We start from the raw sequence: 17613 nt of genomic DNA on the forward strand, positions 1-17613 counted from the left end.
AGACCAAGGAGCTCTCCAAACAGGTCAGGGACAAAGATGTGGAGAAGTGCAGATCAGTGTTGGGTTATAAAAAAAGATCAGAAACTTTGAACATCCCACGGAGCACCATTTAAATCCATTATTAAAAAATGGAAAGAATATGGCATCAAAACAAACCTGCCAAGAGAGGGCCGCCCACCAAAACTCATGGACCAGGCAAGGAGGGCATTAATCAGAGAGGCAACAAAGAGACCAAAGATAACCCTGAAGGAGCTGCAAAGCTCCACAGCGGAGATTTGAGTATCTGTCTATAGGACCACTTTAAGCCGTACACTCCACAGAGCTGGGCTTTACGGAAGAGTGGCCAGAAAAAAGCCATTGCTTAAAGAAAAAAATAAGCTAACTGTCAAGGCGTCAGTGTAATGCGGTAGGCGAAGTCAGGCGCAGGACACAGAGCTAATCCAAAAGTCGTACTTTACTCTAAGTTAAAAGAATGAACAACAACCTCCACGCAGGGAGGGAACAAACCCGCACACTAACGACAACCGAAACATGAACAAACACGCACAACACACAGTGTGAGACAGAGGGTTAAATAGGGAAGACATAACTACATAATGGGAAACAGGTGTGACCAATAAAAACAAAACAAGTCGAACATAGATACATGGATCGGTAGCAGCTAGTACTCCAGTGACGACGAACACCGAAGCCTGCCCGAGCAAGGAGGAGGGGCAGCCTCGGCTGAATCCGTGACACAAACACGTTTGGTGTTCACCAAAAGGCATGTGGGAGACTCCCCAAACATATAGAAGAAGGTACTCTGGTCAGATGAGACAAAAATTTAGCTTTTTGGCCATCAAGGAAAATGTCTGCCGCAAACCCAACACCTCTCATCACCCTGAGAACACCATCCCCAGCATGGTGGTGGCAGAATCATGCTGTGGGGATGTTTTTCATCAGCAAGGACTGGGAAACTCGTCAGAATTGAAGGAATGATGGATGGCGCTAAATACAGGGAAATTCTTGAGGGAAACCTGTTTCAGTCTTCCAGAGATTTGAGACTGGGACGGAGGTTCACCTTCCAGCAGGACAATGACCCTAAGCATACTGCTAAAGCAACCCTCAAGTGGTTTAAGGGGAAACATTTAAATGTCTTGGAATGGCCTAGTCAAAGCCCAGACCTCAATCCAATTGAGAATCTGTGGTATGACTTAAAGATTGCTGTACACCAGCGGAACCCATCCAACTTGAAGGAGCTGGAGCAGTTTTGCCTTGAAGAATGGGCAAAAATCCCAGTGGCTAGATGTGCCAAGTTTATAGAGACATACCCCAAGAGACTTGCAGCTGTAATTGCTGCAAAAGGTGTCTCTACAAAGTATTGACTTTGGGGGGGGGGGGGTGAATAGTTATGCACGCTCAAGTTTTCTTTCTTTTTTGTCTTATTTCTTGTTTGTTTTACAGAATTTTTTTTTTTGCATCTTCAAAGTGGTAGGCATGTTGTGTAAATCAAATGATACAAACCCCCCAAAAAATAATTTTAATTCCAGGTTGTAAGGCAACAAAATAGGAAAAATGCCAAGGGGGTGAATACTTTCGCAAGCTACTGTATATACCCTGAGTAGCAGCGCACTTTCGGGACATTGCTCACATGGGAAAATGGAGGAGATGCACTTTACCCTCAAGTGCCATCCTCCCTTAGACTCTCCCCTCGGCACCTTCTCAGGTTCCAGCCAGGGACAAAAGTCAGCATGCCCGCTCTCCCTCCAGTCTCTTCTGACATGAGGAGCAGGATGACAGGTTTCCATTTGCCATTCTTCATGGCCCTCTTCCCATGCTTTGGGGCATTTTGTCTCCAACTCTCTTGCACGCAAGCAAACACAGTAGAACAGGCTTCGTCGGCTGCTCTCTCGCGCAAATCCCTGCTCGGTGACATGCTTGGTCCAAGAGGATCAAGCATGTTTTGCAAGAAAAACACTATGCTCATATGCCTCAGACGCATTACGAGGTATCCAAGTTAACTGGGACTCACTCTCTGCCCCCCTGCAGTGCTGGGTGATGGCCTACACTTTTTTCTCTGCTATGCCTAGCACCCCCCACTCTGACAAGCAGAGTGAGGTAACAGGCTTATCCCTCCTCTTCGAGCCCCTCGCTGACCACGGACGATGGTTGGCAGAGGTCACTCCCCTGCTTTACAACCAGTCCTGGTAGCTACTGTTACGCAGGGATCTTCTGACCCAAGTGTACCAGGAGATTTGCCACCCTCACCCAGTGGGCATGGCCCGTGAGAGGATGAATCTGAATGTGACCAGCCTGACACTCAAGATCATTGACATGGGCCCCTTTACATGCTCACGTTATGGAAAAAAGTGGTGCGTTTTTGAGAAGTGGTGTGAACTACACAGATCCTTCCTTAAATGGTCTGTATCTGAGGTTTCTATGTGTCATTGCAGGACCTATTTGGACAGAGGGAAGGTCTCCACTGCCAAGGTCCGTTTAGCCACTATTTCGACCTGTTATACAGGCCTCAACAGTCGCTCAATAGAGTAAAACCCTCTGTTATGTATTTGATGAAGGGTGTGCATCACTTACGTCCAGTCTCCAAGCCTTATGCCCCATTTTGGGACCTGTCTATTGTGCTTGAGGCTTCCTCATGTAATACCTCTCCTTCTAAACCGCTGTACCAGTGTTGTAGTACTTGAGACCACATATTGAGTGTCTCGGTCTTGTCTCTGTGTCAGATACATTTGTACTCTGTCTTGACTCTGTCTCGGGCAGTGAGGACTCTTTAATTTCTTGCCGATACCAGCGGAGTAAAAAAACTCATTATCAGCTTACATTCAGTCAATGCATAAACCTGCTTCGCCAGGCCAAATATATTCACTCCTTTCTTGAAACGTTAACATCTTAACAGCCTTTATATCTATTATAGACATTTTTATGCAGTGGCGAACCTAATAGGCCTTCAGTGTGTGACAGGTTTGTGATTCTGAAAGGACAGCAACCGTAATACCAGCGCACTAATGTAGGAGAGTGCACTTTTTGTAAAACACGAAAGGCCAGTGGTGTAGTGGAAGGTAAACGCAGGTATAAGCCGTGTACCCACTTTTTTTTTTTCAGTGGGCATTGCTTATACTCACCTCTTAATCCCTACTGATTCTTATCAAAGTAGTGAAGTGGAGGTATACGTTATATCAATTATGTAGTACAACAGAGAAATCATGCACAAAGTAGCCTACACAATTCGCAAAGCACGTGAAATATATTCACATGAGCACCACACACTAGTTTCAGCGGAGTATTATCTGCAGGCAGCAAGAGTGGGCAGCTCTCAACTGGTTTTGGCATGGAGCAGCTCACAGAAGAATGACATCGGTAGCCGGTAGGGTAGGAAAGACGTTTCAATTTATGATATCTACCAGTAAATGCTAACTAAGGCAACAATTGGTATGCAAAACAGGTATTTAAAAGTGTTGGTTAGTAGGCTATTTGTGATGCACAATTGTCATCATGTGCTTTTTGCATCAGGGGCGTAGACATGGATGGGCCTGGGTGGACAGAGACCCCACCCACTGAGGAGCCAGGCCCTGAGGCCCACCCAATCAGAGTAATGTGGTTTAAGCATTGTTGTGGACTTAGACCATAAAAAAAAAAATATATATATATATATATTTTAAAAAGTGTGGTTTTGAGAGTGAAAATCTTAAAAATCTATAGGAAAACTCATAACAAAAAAACATAGAAAAACGTAAGTTCTTTCACACAGGTTGCCTTTCCTTCGCTGGGCGGGCCATTTGGTAACTTGATGGCAAAATTAGAGTATACCCACTTCTCCAGTCACCACTACACCACTACATAAGGCCGATGGAAAGACAGCAGTCACAAAAAGCATGATGTTAAAGGATAAGCAGTCCATAAACACGGATATAATAAGCCAGTAGGTCCCAAACATAAGAATACAAAAACGCAACCATTAAGCATTTCCCAATCAAAATGTACAACTATAACTAAAACATTTCACGTTTAGCACACAAAGTAACCGGTGACCTAAAGTTTAAATTGGAACTGACAGCTTTTTAACTACTTTTCAGATATCAAACAAACAGACAATCATAATATCAGTCAAAAATATCAAATTCCCAGTTTATGCTACAAAACCAACTTTTCAATAGGTTTTAAAAATAGCTTCTATTTGACTCAACATTCCATGACGTACGCTAAGGCATTGTTGGCAGAATAGATGGATGCAGTTCAATGCATGCTTAATTTAATTCACCAATACATTTCTTGGTAGTCCAAAAAAGAATGCTATCAGGTTGTAAATCACAGCTGGCCTGGTACATTGTTTGCTGCCACCATTCGGGATGCACTTTCAGTTTCAATGACTCAATATTCTGGACAAAAACTGACAAATTTAACTAAGGCTGGGAATGTCAATACAATCCAACTAGCAAGGGCAATGATCACAAGCCAGTTATAACATGGCTAATAGGCTAGCTTATCTATTAATGTAGCAAGCTAAAAACACGGAGCCTAACATTAGCTAGATAGCTAGCTAGTTGCTAGGAGGATGTCATGCCATTAGAGGAGTGGGTGAGTGACTGACTTTTTCCCCTCATCGTTTTTCGGTGGCTATTCACAGCTAGAGGTGCAGGTGTCATTTGGTTATCTAGCAAGAACTTCAGCGACTGTTATACAGTTAGCATATCTCTTGTGTTCGGAAATTCACTCTGCCTATTTACTTCCGATTTCAGAGCACTCTCATCTGAGTGTGCCAGAGCGCAGAACAACTGATGAATTTACGAACGTGCAACACCTTCGGAATATGACTGGTGTCAGTAAACGTAATAGTTAGTCAAGAACGCTCTAGATATAACATGTAAACAGCCTGCTACGTCGAGTAAAATGGTCAGAGTGAGGTGTTCTCTCATTTGTGTCTGGAAGTAGCTAGCAAGCAAGCTAGCCAACTTTAGCCAGTTAGCTTGGCTGCTTGGTTGGGACAAGCATGCATTGGCAGCAAGCTGCAAAAGGAAGCGGAGGCTACAATTCCCCATTATTTATCAGTGCAATTTTGACGGCCAACGAGCTGAAAAAGTTTGAGCGGGTTTATCTAATGTTCCTTCATTCGATTTTAGCTCATCTTGCTCTGGCTAGCATTAGTTGTTGATCTTGTTGTTGTTGATCTTGTTGTTGTTGATGTGCTTAACTGAGCAGGAGAGAGCCTACCTTTTCATGGTTGTTTGATCAATAGGACTGTAAAGTTCCCAAATGTAAGAGGACTCCCGTGGTGTTTACATGGCTTTTGGTTAATGCTAAAGTCATGCTGTTGCAACTGCCTGTAAAAACACAGTCCAGTTTAAAGTGAATGATGGCAGGCCAGTGTGTCAAATGTTATTTATTTTTCTATAAAGGTGTACTGTAGCTCTGATTGGCTATAGTGCACCAGTCTGGGTAGACTCCGGTCCTGGACAAGACAGATGTTTTTATTCGTTTTTATGTACTGCAGTGTCTATTAATTGTCCAAATGCAAATACCTTAGAATACATAATTCCCAAACATTCTAAGAATTTATGAAAACTTGAAAATGACCATATCTAAGTGGTCGCTTGTCAGATTTTTTTTTTTAACCCTTTTTCTCCCCAATTTCGATCTTGTCTCATCGCTGCAACTCCCCAACGGGCTTGGGAGGCGAAGGTCAAGTCATGCGTCCTCTGAAACATACAAACCGCGCTTCTTAACACCCACATGCTTAACCCGGAAGCCAGCCGCACCAATGTGTCGGAGGAAACACCATTCAACTGACGACCGAGGTCAGCCTCCAGGCACCCGGCCCGCCACAAGGAGTCGCTAGAGTGCGATGAGCCAAGTAAAGCCCCCCCGGCCAAACCCTCCCCTAACCTGGACGACACTGGGCCAATTGTGCGTCACCCCATGGGACTCCCGACCACGACCGGTTGTGATACAGCCAGGGATCGAACCTGGGGCTGTAGTGACTCCTCTAGCAATGCGATGCAGTGCCTTAGACCACTGCGCCACTCGGGAGGCCCCAGATTAATTTTTTGTGTCATATTTTTCCTGGGGGTGTACAGTGCATTCGGAAAGTATTCAGATCCCTTGACTTTTTCCACATTTTGTTACGTAACAATCGTGTTCTAAAATTGATTAAATCGTTTTTTTCCCTCATCAATCTACACACAATTACCCCATAATGACAAAGCAAAAACAGGTCTTTAGAAATGTTTGCAAATGTATAAAAAAACAACAACTGAAATATCACATTTACATAAGTATACAGACGCTTTACTCAGTACTTTGTTGAAGCACCTTTGGCAGCGATTACAGCTGGACTCGCATTCTTCTGGTCTCAGTCTTGACTGGGTCTCGGACCCCTTGTCTCCCAATCGGTCTTGCTTTAGGTGGTCTCGAACACAACACTATGCTGTACCGTCTGCCCTTATGCCTGCAAAGCGAGTGAGTGGGCTTCACGCCCTGTCATTCGTACAATTGGCCCAGCGTCGTCCGGGTTTGGCTGGTGTAGGCCGTTATTGTAAATAAGAATTTGTTCTTAACTGACTTGCCTAGTTAAATAAAGGTTAAATAATAAATAAATAAATAAATAAATTTGTGCCTACAGTTTGCCCTGGAGTTCTCCTAGGTAATGGCCATATACTATAGTGAGACATCGAAACGAGTATTTGAAATAGAATGTAGGGTTACTTGCGTAACCCTGGTTTTATCAGAATATGAGTGAAATGTCTCACCACATTTCCCTGCTCGCAAGAGCAAGGAAGAGAGGCATGCTTGAGTGACGCCTAATAAGGAGTAGAGGGGCTCACCTCATTCGCCCCTCGACTGGTTGTGTGATTCGTTCTTCGAGCTGTCAGTGATCCACTGAACGAATCACATAGTGAGACATCTCACTCATATTCTCATAGAACCGGGGTTACGCAAGTAACCCTACGTTTCTATAGCTAAGCTTCATAGCTACAGCTTTAGTGTCTGTAATGTAGATCATTTCTTTTCAGCCTAGGAGGTTTTATAAAAAATAAAAGTAGGGAAAGAGACTATAGGTGAAAAAAAAAAAAATCTTTACTTTTCTTTTTGGGGGGAGGTATGTTAGAACATTTTGGTAGTTGTACATAACAAGAGCATGTATATTCATGGGCTGGCTTGGTGGTTTTGTAACAGTAGTCACTTATCTTCACAGATTTATCACTTGAGTGACTTTCGCACTTTGAACATCTGTTTCATATTTGCTATTACTGTCAATATCGTTCCATGTTGCTTTTACAGAGGCATTATCATGTTTTTGGAGGGCTTTGTTAGCCAAGTGTAGCCTCACAGCCTACATGAGGCCTAACTACTGTACCTCACAGTAACATAATATTGTTGCTGTAACTGCCTTACCTGCTTGGTTTTTGTGTGTGTGTGTGTAGAGCTACGGAAGGCAGAGGAGAGCCATAGCGAGGTGTCTCAGGACGAGTCGTGCTCGGATACCGAGGACCTGGTAGACAAGACCCATAACAGTGATGAGGAGGACGGCACACCGGATGAGTGTGAAGATGACAACATGGTCAGTGTGTGTGTGCGCGTGCACGAGAGCATGTGTGCGTGAAGGCTGTATAGATGGTGGTGTGTGCATATGTTTGTGTGCTTGCCTTAGTATGAGGAAATATGTGTGTGTTTGTGCGTGTGTGTGTGTGTGTGTGTGTGTGTGTGTGTGAAGGAATATGTGTGTGGCCGTGTCCGAATACATATACTTGCATCCTAAATAGTAGGCCGTTTGAGTATGTGACATTTTTTTTTTTTATAGAATGTGACATTAGGAAAATCTAGTATACTTTAAATGCCCGGATGTCATACTCATTTCGGCTTTGACAACAGCTGATCAATTAGATATGGGATGCGCTACCGAAATCAATGAAGAGCGGGAAACAATGCAATCGCGCATGACTCATTCTCAATACGCGAAAATATAACGTTTTATAGTATGTGAAATTTTAAAAATCCAGTATGCTTTAAATGCCAGGATGTTATACTCATTTTGGCTTTTCATCTAGTAGATTTCTCTGCACACTTTTCGGGAATTTCACAGCCACAATGCATTGGAAGGGGGGGGGGCTGCGAGTTTTGATAGCTAGATCTCTTCAAGTAAACAACAAAACAACTTGAAAGATGGCGAATAGCAAAGCTTCTGTGGTGGTGTTCAAATCTAAATCGTTTTTGTTCTCCTTAAAATAATCACGATTATTTCATCGTAACGTTACATTTTTAAAAAACAGATCAGCATCCTGCCATGCTTTTAGCTAGCTACGTGCTTTAGTAGAAATACAAATATAACTGTTAGAACAGTAACATTAGCTACAGGGTTTCTTGCTTGCTGTTGAGTGACAACTTTTTTAACATTCGCTTAGTTATCTAGCTAGCTACTTGTTGTAAATACCAGGGCTTGTGTTCAAACCGTTGCAGGGTCTGATGACAAAACCAGGTATTTAATTCAGTGGCGAACACGGCAGGAGAAATACCGCAAAAAAAAAAGGTTTTGAGTAAGTCATGTGGCCATAGTTGCTAACGTTAGTAACACGGTAGCCTATGTTCCTATTTTCTACAGTGGTGCTGGTCCCACCACTTCTCTTTTCTTCTATATAGTTCTGATTTGTCATGTCAATTTATTTGTGTTGAGCTGATTGTAATGTTCATGCTATGCAATATTAGTTTCTACCTGAACGGTTACAGCCTGAGTGGGTCTAGTCTAGCTAGTTTTATTGCACATAACCTGTTATGGTGAAAGTAATGACAAGCTGCACTCACTACTGTTTCACCTTGGCACTCCAATTTGATAAAGTATGTGGCAGTCTAGCTATCTACAGAAAGTTCACACAATTCTACTTTGCTCATGTTTTGGTTAATGTTGTACTTCATCTTATGTCTTTTCAGGATCTACGTGAAGGAGTGTGAGCTGGAGGGGCAGCTAGCTGTCACCTCAACAAGCTTTCAGTCTCACTGCAGAATTAGACGTTCATCCACGTTCTCCAAATATCAGATTTCTAAGTGTTTTTTCCTACTGCTCTGTATCGTTCCATTTCAAGTTTAGGCACGCATTCCGAATGGTTAAGGTTTGGGATAGGGTTAAAACAAAAAATTTAAACCGGTGTCCATGACTGGGATTGAACATACGCCCATCCACCACCCCCATCCACAACACTTTAGCAAAACCCAAGCCTACTTGATGGTAAAAGCGCTCATGGTTGCCCCTTGTGGCCGGTTTTGAAGGCATTTCCCGATGTCTTCAGGACATGGATAGACGTCCAATTTCGACGTCAGTCATGAATGATCTCCCTGGTGACCTGCATGGGTGAAAAAGAAGTGGGAGAACCCAAAATAAACTGTATGCTACTGTATGTTATCTTGAAATTGATTGCTGTGCTGTACTTGGCTAATAAAGTTCCCGTTTTCTTTGAGAGCAACTTTCCCATCTATTTCCTATGCTTCACCGGCACATTCATGTAAGTGTGAAGATATACATGTTAGAAAGGTGCAAGTATTCCAGAGAAATGGACTGCAATTGGCATAATACCTTTTACAGGGCTTTACATGTAGTATGTTTGATGCTGAAAGCTATCCTTTTCCATATTTTTCAGGAGTTAAAAGCTCCCCCCACCGGAGTCAGCATGGCGGGAGGGGAGGCCGCATCCTGGGAGTGGTATGCAGTGATTGATGATGTGCTGGGGGGCTGCCACTCCAACACACCGGTCATCATCTCCTCATCCTCCCTAGGTGCAGCTGTGGGCTCCTCTCCCTTCCAGAAGGGTCCAGATGTGGATGTTGGAGAAGGATGTGAATGCCAGGGAGGCAAGCCTTATGGCCATTTTAGAGGCCATGATTAAGTAGTTTTATGCATTTTGTATGTATTTTATTTATAGCTATTATTTATGTATTTTGTACTGTTTTTGGTGAAGTCCTTTGTTTAAACCCAAAGTGGATTGCTGTTCTCAATGAAAAGTGTTTTTTGTTTGTAAAAAAATATATATATACATATCGGTATATCTACTCTTGGTGTGTTTTACTTTCCCTGTTTCAACATAAATAAATGCACTCGCACATCTGAGCTATCTTGTTGCAGGTGCATGGTAACAATTAGATAAGTTGAAAGAAAAAATAAACCTGCACACTGCTCTTATAGTATCACTTTTTTATTGAAGCTTAGGTGTAGGCTTCTTGGCCTTCAGAGCTTTTTGCTCTACTAAACTAAATAAACCATCTTTGGTATAATAATATTAATAATAATACATTTAATTTCTATAGTGCTTTTCATAACATTTTCAAAGCGCATCAAAAGCATTCCTCTCAAGCTTCAGGTGACTTCAATTGATACATGCTTAGGCTTACGGTCAACTCAAGTTTACTCCAAATACGTCATTCCAAATGCTAGCTACTTGGCTAATGGTAACCTAAAACAACACTTAGCTGTAGTGAAAGGTCACTGGGTGGGGTTACAGACGATCCTTTCCAGTTCATATGCGAAGCCGTAACTGATGGTGCGTTCAAGACAACCCGGAACTCAGAAAAAAACGTGCTGCGACTGGGAAAAAACGTTTTGAACGGTCATCCATCTCGGAATTACAAGTCAGAAACTCAGCATCATCCTAGAGCTCCGACTTCTGACCTGAAGATCACTGACGTCACGATTTTTCCCAGTCTGAGCTCATTTTGTTTCAGAGTTCCCAGTTGTCTTGAACGCACCAAAAGTAGTACGTTGCGGCCGTGGCATACTGCATACTTTTTTACAAAACAGTATGTGATAAATAGTACATAGTACGCAGTTTAAGTAAGTAGTAAGCAAGCCAGATTTCGGACACATATACTGTTTGTGCGTGGAGTGCAGGGGTGGCGGTTGGTGTGTACAGGAGCACATGTCCGTGAAGGCAGTATGAATGTGGGCGGAGGTGTTGGTGTGTGTTAATGTGTTTGAGGTCACAGATGACGTGTGTTTTGGCATTAGCACAGTATTGTTCTGGCGCCACTCCTTGTCTGAATGAATGTTTGCTCCAACCATATGTTCTATTGCATGATATTACATTCAATTCCCTCAGTAAGCACTTACATTTCTCCTCACGTCTTTTCCCAGGAAAACAACCACCTATCAGAAATGGACTCCATCCTGCAATAAAAGGCAAGTTGTTCTGAATGTCGAAATACTCACGTGAAGCAAAGAAACGTGTGTCTGTTTGGATTGTCAGGAAATGTGCATGGCCACCGGGCATTTGTAAATATGTCAGAAAAGAACTACTCTGATGCACATTCACGGTGTGCTATTGAGACAGCCTCATCCAAACAGCATGGCGTTAGCTGGTCAATCATTATATAAATCCCGACAAGAAAGAGTATAGCTGGTAAAGTGCATTATTTACTTGTGTGGAAACATGGATAAATGCTATAGCACTCGCAGGGATAACGTCTGGGTAACTTGCAATGGTCTTTTTCGGTGGGTGAGCAATAATACTTGGAAAAACATGGAGAACCAGCCACCACTTATCAACACAATAATATATTGAGTAGATACAGGGACTTGTCTTGGATGTTCATCAGAAAGCTTTTTCTTGGAATAGTACTATTGTACCTGAAGTTACTATTGTAGCACAATATTTAATTAAATATACTATGCTTGCAGATTTCATTTTATTTGAAGAGCAACCAGTTTTGTGTCTGAGAGTTCTGTAGATAATGTATGGATACATACATCGATATCCACCAAACCTCAAAAATACTCACTAGAAAACCTGCTATCCAACAGTACCAGCAGAGTCAAGATAAAATTGATAAAATCCAACATTTACTGTAGTAAAGTTAAAAACAACATATCTGTCTTACTTGGCTCTAAGCTACAGTGTCAGTTACAGATGTCTAGTGGGAAATGATGTGCATTAATCTTGACCCAGGCGGGAGAGGTGATCAAAATCAGGGAAATTATACTTATTGTTTTCTCTAATCTGGTATTCAAGGGGAAAAGGCTAAACTTCTCTCGCGTTTCAACCACTGCGATATTGCAAGACTTTCAGAAGACAAACACGCCACAGCGTCAGTAATCGGTTTCTGATTTCACTGTATGTTGTTGATGGAGCTCTGCAGTGGTTGTGTGGCTCCTTGGTGTGGTAGTGGTCCCCAGCCAATCACATTTCCCATGTTCTCCACTGAGCAAACACCCAGTGTGGCCCAGAAGACCCAAGCCAAATGAACACAGCTCAGGACACCAATTTCCCTGGTTCGTCAGGCTGCCTCCCCGACGGACACATGCATGTAATTATTTATCTACACGTTGACGCTCGCAGAGAGTGTTTGTGTTGGACCCAAAGGCTCCCACACTGAATCAGACCCTTGAGGAGGGTCGTTTTCATACAGTAGAATGGGGATATTCACATCTGAGTCTTTATTGAAATAAAATTAGAACATACAGATAACTAAAATAAAGGAAACACTTGAGTAAATGAGGGATACAAAGTATATTGAATGCAGGTGCGTCCACACAGGTGTGATTCCTGAATTAATTAAGCAGTTAAAATCCCATCATGCTTAGGGTCATGTATAAAAATGCCCAGTTGACCATTAGTTTGGCTACCATGGCTAGAAGACGAGCTCTCAGTGACATTGAAAGAGGGGTCTGAAAGGAGCATAGGGGGTTTAAATGGGGTGGTTGTGTCTCAGTCACCAGATCTCAACCCAATTGATTCTGAAGCTGCGCCTGTGACAGTGTTTCCCACCACCATCAACAAAACATCAAATTATGGAATTTCTTGTGGAAGAATGTTGTCAGATCCCTCCAATAAAGTTCCCAGACACTTAGAACAAGTAGAATCTATGCCAAGGTGCATTGAAGATGTTCTGGCGGCTCATGTTGGCCCAATGCCCTATTAAGACACTTTACATCGGTGTTTCCATTATTTTGGCAGTTACCTGTACATGGCGAAGTGAGCCACAGCACTGCTGGTTTTCATCCTTCCCCTCTAATCAGGGACTGAGTGAATGACCTGAAACAAATATACTGAACAAAAATATAAACGCAACGTGTGTGGTCCCATTGGTCCCATTTGTAATGAGCTGAAATAAAAGATCACAGAAATTTTCCATACGCACAAAAAGCATATTTCTCTCAAATATTTTGCACAAATTTGTTTACATCTCTGTTAGTGAGCATTTCTCATTTGCCAAGATAATCCATCCACCTGACAGGTGTGGCATATCAATAAGCTGATTAAACAGCATGATCATTACACAGGTGCACCTTGTGCTGGGGACAATAAAAGGCCACTCTAAAATGTGCAGTTTTGTCACACAACACAATGCCACAGATGTCTAAAGTTTTGAGGGAGCGTGCAATTGGCATGCTGACTGCAGGAATGTCCAACAGAGCTGTTGCCAGAGAATTTAATGTTAATTCCTCTACCATAAACCACCGCCGTTGATTTAGAGAATTTGGCAGTACGTCCAACCGGCCTCACAACTGCAGACCACGTGTAACCACGTCAGCCCAGGACCTCCACATCTGGCTTCTTCACCTGCAGAATCGTCTGAAACCAGCCACCCGGACAGCTGATGAAACTGTGGGTTTGCACAATCGAAGACTTTCTGCACAAACTATCTCAGGGAAGCTCGTCGTCTTGACCTGACTTCAGTAGGCAAATGCTCACCTTCGATGGCCACTGGCACGCTGGAGAAGTCTGCTCTTCACGGATTAATCCCGGTTTCAACTGTACCGGTCAATGGCAGACAACGTGTATGGCATCTTGTGGGCGAGCGGTTTGCTGATGCACAGAGATACCGTGACGAGAGCTTGAGGCCCATTGTCGTGCCATTCATCCGCCGCCATCACCTCATGTTTCATCATGATAATGCACTGCCCACTGTCACAAGGATCAGTACACAATTCCTGGAAGCTGAAAATGTCCCAGTTCTTCCATGGCCTATATACTCACCAGACATGTCACCCATTGAGCCTGTTTGGGATGGTCTAGATCGACGTGAACGACAGCGGGTTCCAGTTCACACCAATTTCCAGCAACTTCAACTCTATGCAAAGGAGGTGTCACATTGCATGAGGCAAATGGTGGTCACACCAGATACTGACTGGTTTTATGATCCAAGCCCCTACTTTTTTTTAAAGGTATCTGTGACCAACAGATGCATATCTGTATTCCCAGTCATGTGAAATCCATAGATTAGGGCCTAATTTATTTATTTAAATTGACTGATTTCCTTATATGAACTGTAACTCAGTAAAATCTTTGAAATTGTTATGTTTATATTTTTGTTCATTGTAGAAACAAAACTATTTGAGGCGGGGGGGCAACAGAGCAGGGCTGGCCACTATACCTACATAATGGTAGGGGAAACGCTGATACTGCGGACCAGTACCACTGGAGTGCGTTGAGGGTAGCATTTCTCAAAGTTCTGTCTATACTCTTACAAGAAAGGCTAATAATCTTGTTTTAAACCTGCATATATTATTGGCTTATGTAATAGTCCTGCAATGCACGTGTTGCACGGGTGAATGCTACAATACACAATGGTGGTGGGTGAAGTGAGTTCCCCCCATGCAATGAAAATTGCACTATGGGCACCTCGGAAAGAGCTATATAAATTCAATCAATTACTTCAAAACTAAAGCCAATGTATGAATGGAGCCTATCTGAAAATGTCAAACTGTATTGATGGCATTAAAGAAAGTATAATGTTCATACTGTGTTGAACAACTTGTCTTTCCATGTGCGTTCTGCAGGAGCAGCCATTTGCCTCAGTTTTGAGTATTAGTCACAAAGTATGACTTTGTTACCAATTAACTCAGCAGTGGCTGGCCTGTAATGGGCATACCCCCAAAGAGTCGTAAATTCCAAGACCATACCTTAACAATTACAGCACCGTCCGTCCCTCCTTGCCATTCAGCTCCATAAGCAGGTGCTGTGTCTTAGTATGAAGATGCACGATAAATGTATTTTCATCCGTAAAAATTGATTAATTTGTAACACTATTTTTGGTACCAGGTTGTCTCTTTTCTCGCTAGGCTGTGGGCTGGAATTTTCCCTCCTTTTGTTTGTCTCTGAAGTGAAGGGGAAAATATTTTATGTTAGCTATTCAGCTTTAAAAAGCAACTGAGGAAAAATAAAACCACATGTGAGGATTGACAGTAATCCAGCCAAGAGGTTTTTCTTTCCTTTTTTTGGTCAGCATGCTCTGGTGCTCTCCCTGTTCGCAGACACATCTTAATACTGCTCTTCCTTTTCTTGTCCAGTCAGCGGGGAGCTGGAAAAGACTTGACTGGAAGCTGTGTTAGTACCCCAGGAAGACACTCAAACCATAGGGTGCCGTCAAAACCTGCAACACCGGCCACAGATGACAGACATAATGACAGCACTGTCAAGCAGAGCGGGAGACGCTCCCTTCAAACTGAGATCTCAAAAGGCCATTACACCTCCGACTGACACCACCAGACAATTAATACAGGAATTAAGGACTTTAAAAAAAAATTCTATAACCATGGGGTTCCCACTTGTCCAAAACGAGCAGAACATTTCAAACTGAGGAATGCTACTGTATGCTACAGATCGCTCCAATTGACCATCACTTCTTGTCCATCCTTCCCGTTATCTCCCCTTCAGTCTTGTTTTTATTTATATGCTGATCGGTTCAACTGTTATTTTTAATGACTGTGCATATTCCTCTGAAAGAGATCTTTACACATGTAAATAAACTGTGAACTTGTGACTTGGCCTTGTGCTTTCACTGCACATATCCTTTCAAATATCTCTGCAGAACCTGGCAGGGTTTTCATGAAGCAGGGTGAAGGAGTAAGCTAACTGACATTAAATGAAAGTATTAACAACGTTTCTGGTCTGAGTTTACCACTGGGTTAGAGTTAACAGGTCAGTAATATACCCCAGAAGGCAATATGTGGAACACATCTTATGCAATTATCTGGTTAAGAAGACAAAAGGCCCTATTCTTATCACGGAAGTTCAGCGTTACAGCGTGATTGAAATTTAAAGGCAATGTTCCCGCGTTAGCAGAGACTGCATTCACAGTAAACGCTGCACATGTCAGCTCAATCGGAAACTGCCTTTAAATGTTTTTCGCAATCTGTAACGCTTCAGTGATACAGATTTAATAGAGCCCATAATATAACCAGATTACCACCAACTGGTCTCTGTTACAATCAGGTAAAGATTTTTCATGGCAAGACGACATATAACCAGATTGCAACTAAATAAATACGTATTTTTCTGGTTGCTAACAAGACATTATCTAAACTTCTTTAGACAACCAGACAGTATACAACCTGACCAGTCATTGCTACCAGTTTTGCCTGCTGGGATTGACCCAGTTTCAAGTTTAGCTTGCTTTGACTATTAGAGAATATGGGATTGATTCAAAATGTTTACGCAAGTCATTAATAATCTTGCTTTGAGAAATATCCAGGTGTCCTGGCTCTCTGTTTAATATCAAGGTGGAAGTTCTAGATTTTTCACTTGAGCAAGGCCGTGTTCAACCTCACCTTGCCTGAACAGGATTGGCAGAACAAAAAGTATTTGGGAAGATGGGGAACAGGCTGGCCTGCATAAAGAACAGATGGAATGCCAGTTTGACAGCAAGTTAGTAAGTGAACACTAGTCAGGGCTGCTATTTGATTTATAAAGCTCTATTTAGGCATGTTCAATAAGTAATGCTTATGATATTAGTTGGGTATTTCCCAGGTGACACAATTGCTAACTTCCTGGTTCTGGTTGCTACATAATGGTTATTTTAATGAAACTTGAAGAAAATAACAATTAATAGGTAAGCCTTCTACCCTGTCATTTCTCAATCCCAGGCAATTAGCATAGTGTGACTTCCTACACAACCATTATCCTGATTATGTAAGTACTACTTATGAAAAAAGCCTTTATTGGCTACAACTGAAAAACATCAATGTGTGAACTGTACACATGCACCATACAGCTCAACCAATTACCTCCTACCAACTCCCCTGGGCAAAGAAGTATCCTCTTCTTCCAACTGTTGTCAGAAGTATAGCCCTATTGAGTAATGGCATACTTTATACTTGGTTAATAGCAGCGCAATTTCTCTGACATTATGCATTAAAACGTTCATTTTTCATTTAAGGAGCCCAATTACCCAGGCTTCCGGAATGATGCTATCACAGTTAGGGTCACCCCGGGACATTATGGAAGTTCATGCTGGCTATTTCACTCTCTCTAGTTTAACACATCTAGTAATGCATGTGGAAAGGCCCCCAGGAATGAACTCTTGTTCAGTGTAATCCATCACATCATGAACACAGCGCACTGCAGTGCTCTGGGGCTACCTCAGAACGTGTGCAAGTCACTCAATTATCGCTAACTACTTTTATCTCCATTACTTCTCGGCCAAGGTTTGTGACACTAACAAGATATGTTTTAATTGGGCATACATCAATCTGAGGTAAGGGTTGCCTAAATGTTTGGCGGAGACAAACTGAAGGGAGTACGTCTTGTGCAACTAGCTACATCATTTTATCATTATTGATTTGTAATAATACTTAAATGTTCTTTCAAGGTACAGATGACTTGGATGAGCGAACCTTTAACTCTCCAACGTCTAAGTCTT

The 17613-nt window shown here is 42.4% G+C and overlaps 1 protein-coding gene across 3 annotated transcripts in view; it reads left to right on the forward strand.

Annotated features, from left to right (window-relative positions):
• raly (RALY heterogeneous nuclear ribonucleoprotein) overlaps positions 1 to 15735 on the forward strand; it is a 210648-nt gene extending 194913 nt beyond the window's left edge. For 2 of the 3 annotated variants that reach the window (XM_041892592.1, XM_041892594.1), the window contains 3 exons: positions 7416 to 7552; positions 11108 to 11152; positions 15263 to 15735. In XM_041892592.1, the coding sequence (XP_041748526.1) occupies positions 7416 to 7552; positions 11108 to 11149 (179 nt within the window). In that variant the 3' untranslated portion in view covers positions 11150 to 11152; positions 15263 to 15735. Of the gene's footprint in view, positions 1 to 7415; positions 7553 to 8916; positions 9884 to 11107; positions 11153 to 15262 lie in introns of those variants that run through there. The other variant, XM_041892593.1, reaches the window with a different exon arrangement.
• Positions 15736 to 17613: the final 1878 nt, after the last annotated feature.

This window comes from Coregonus clupeaformis, chromosome 12 (genome assembly GCF_020615455.1).
Source record: "Coregonus clupeaformis isolate EN_2021a chromosome 12, ASM2061545v1, whole genome shotgun sequence".
NCBI lineage: Eukaryota > Metazoa > Chordata > Actinopteri > Salmoniformes > Salmonidae > Coregonus > Coregonus clupeaformis.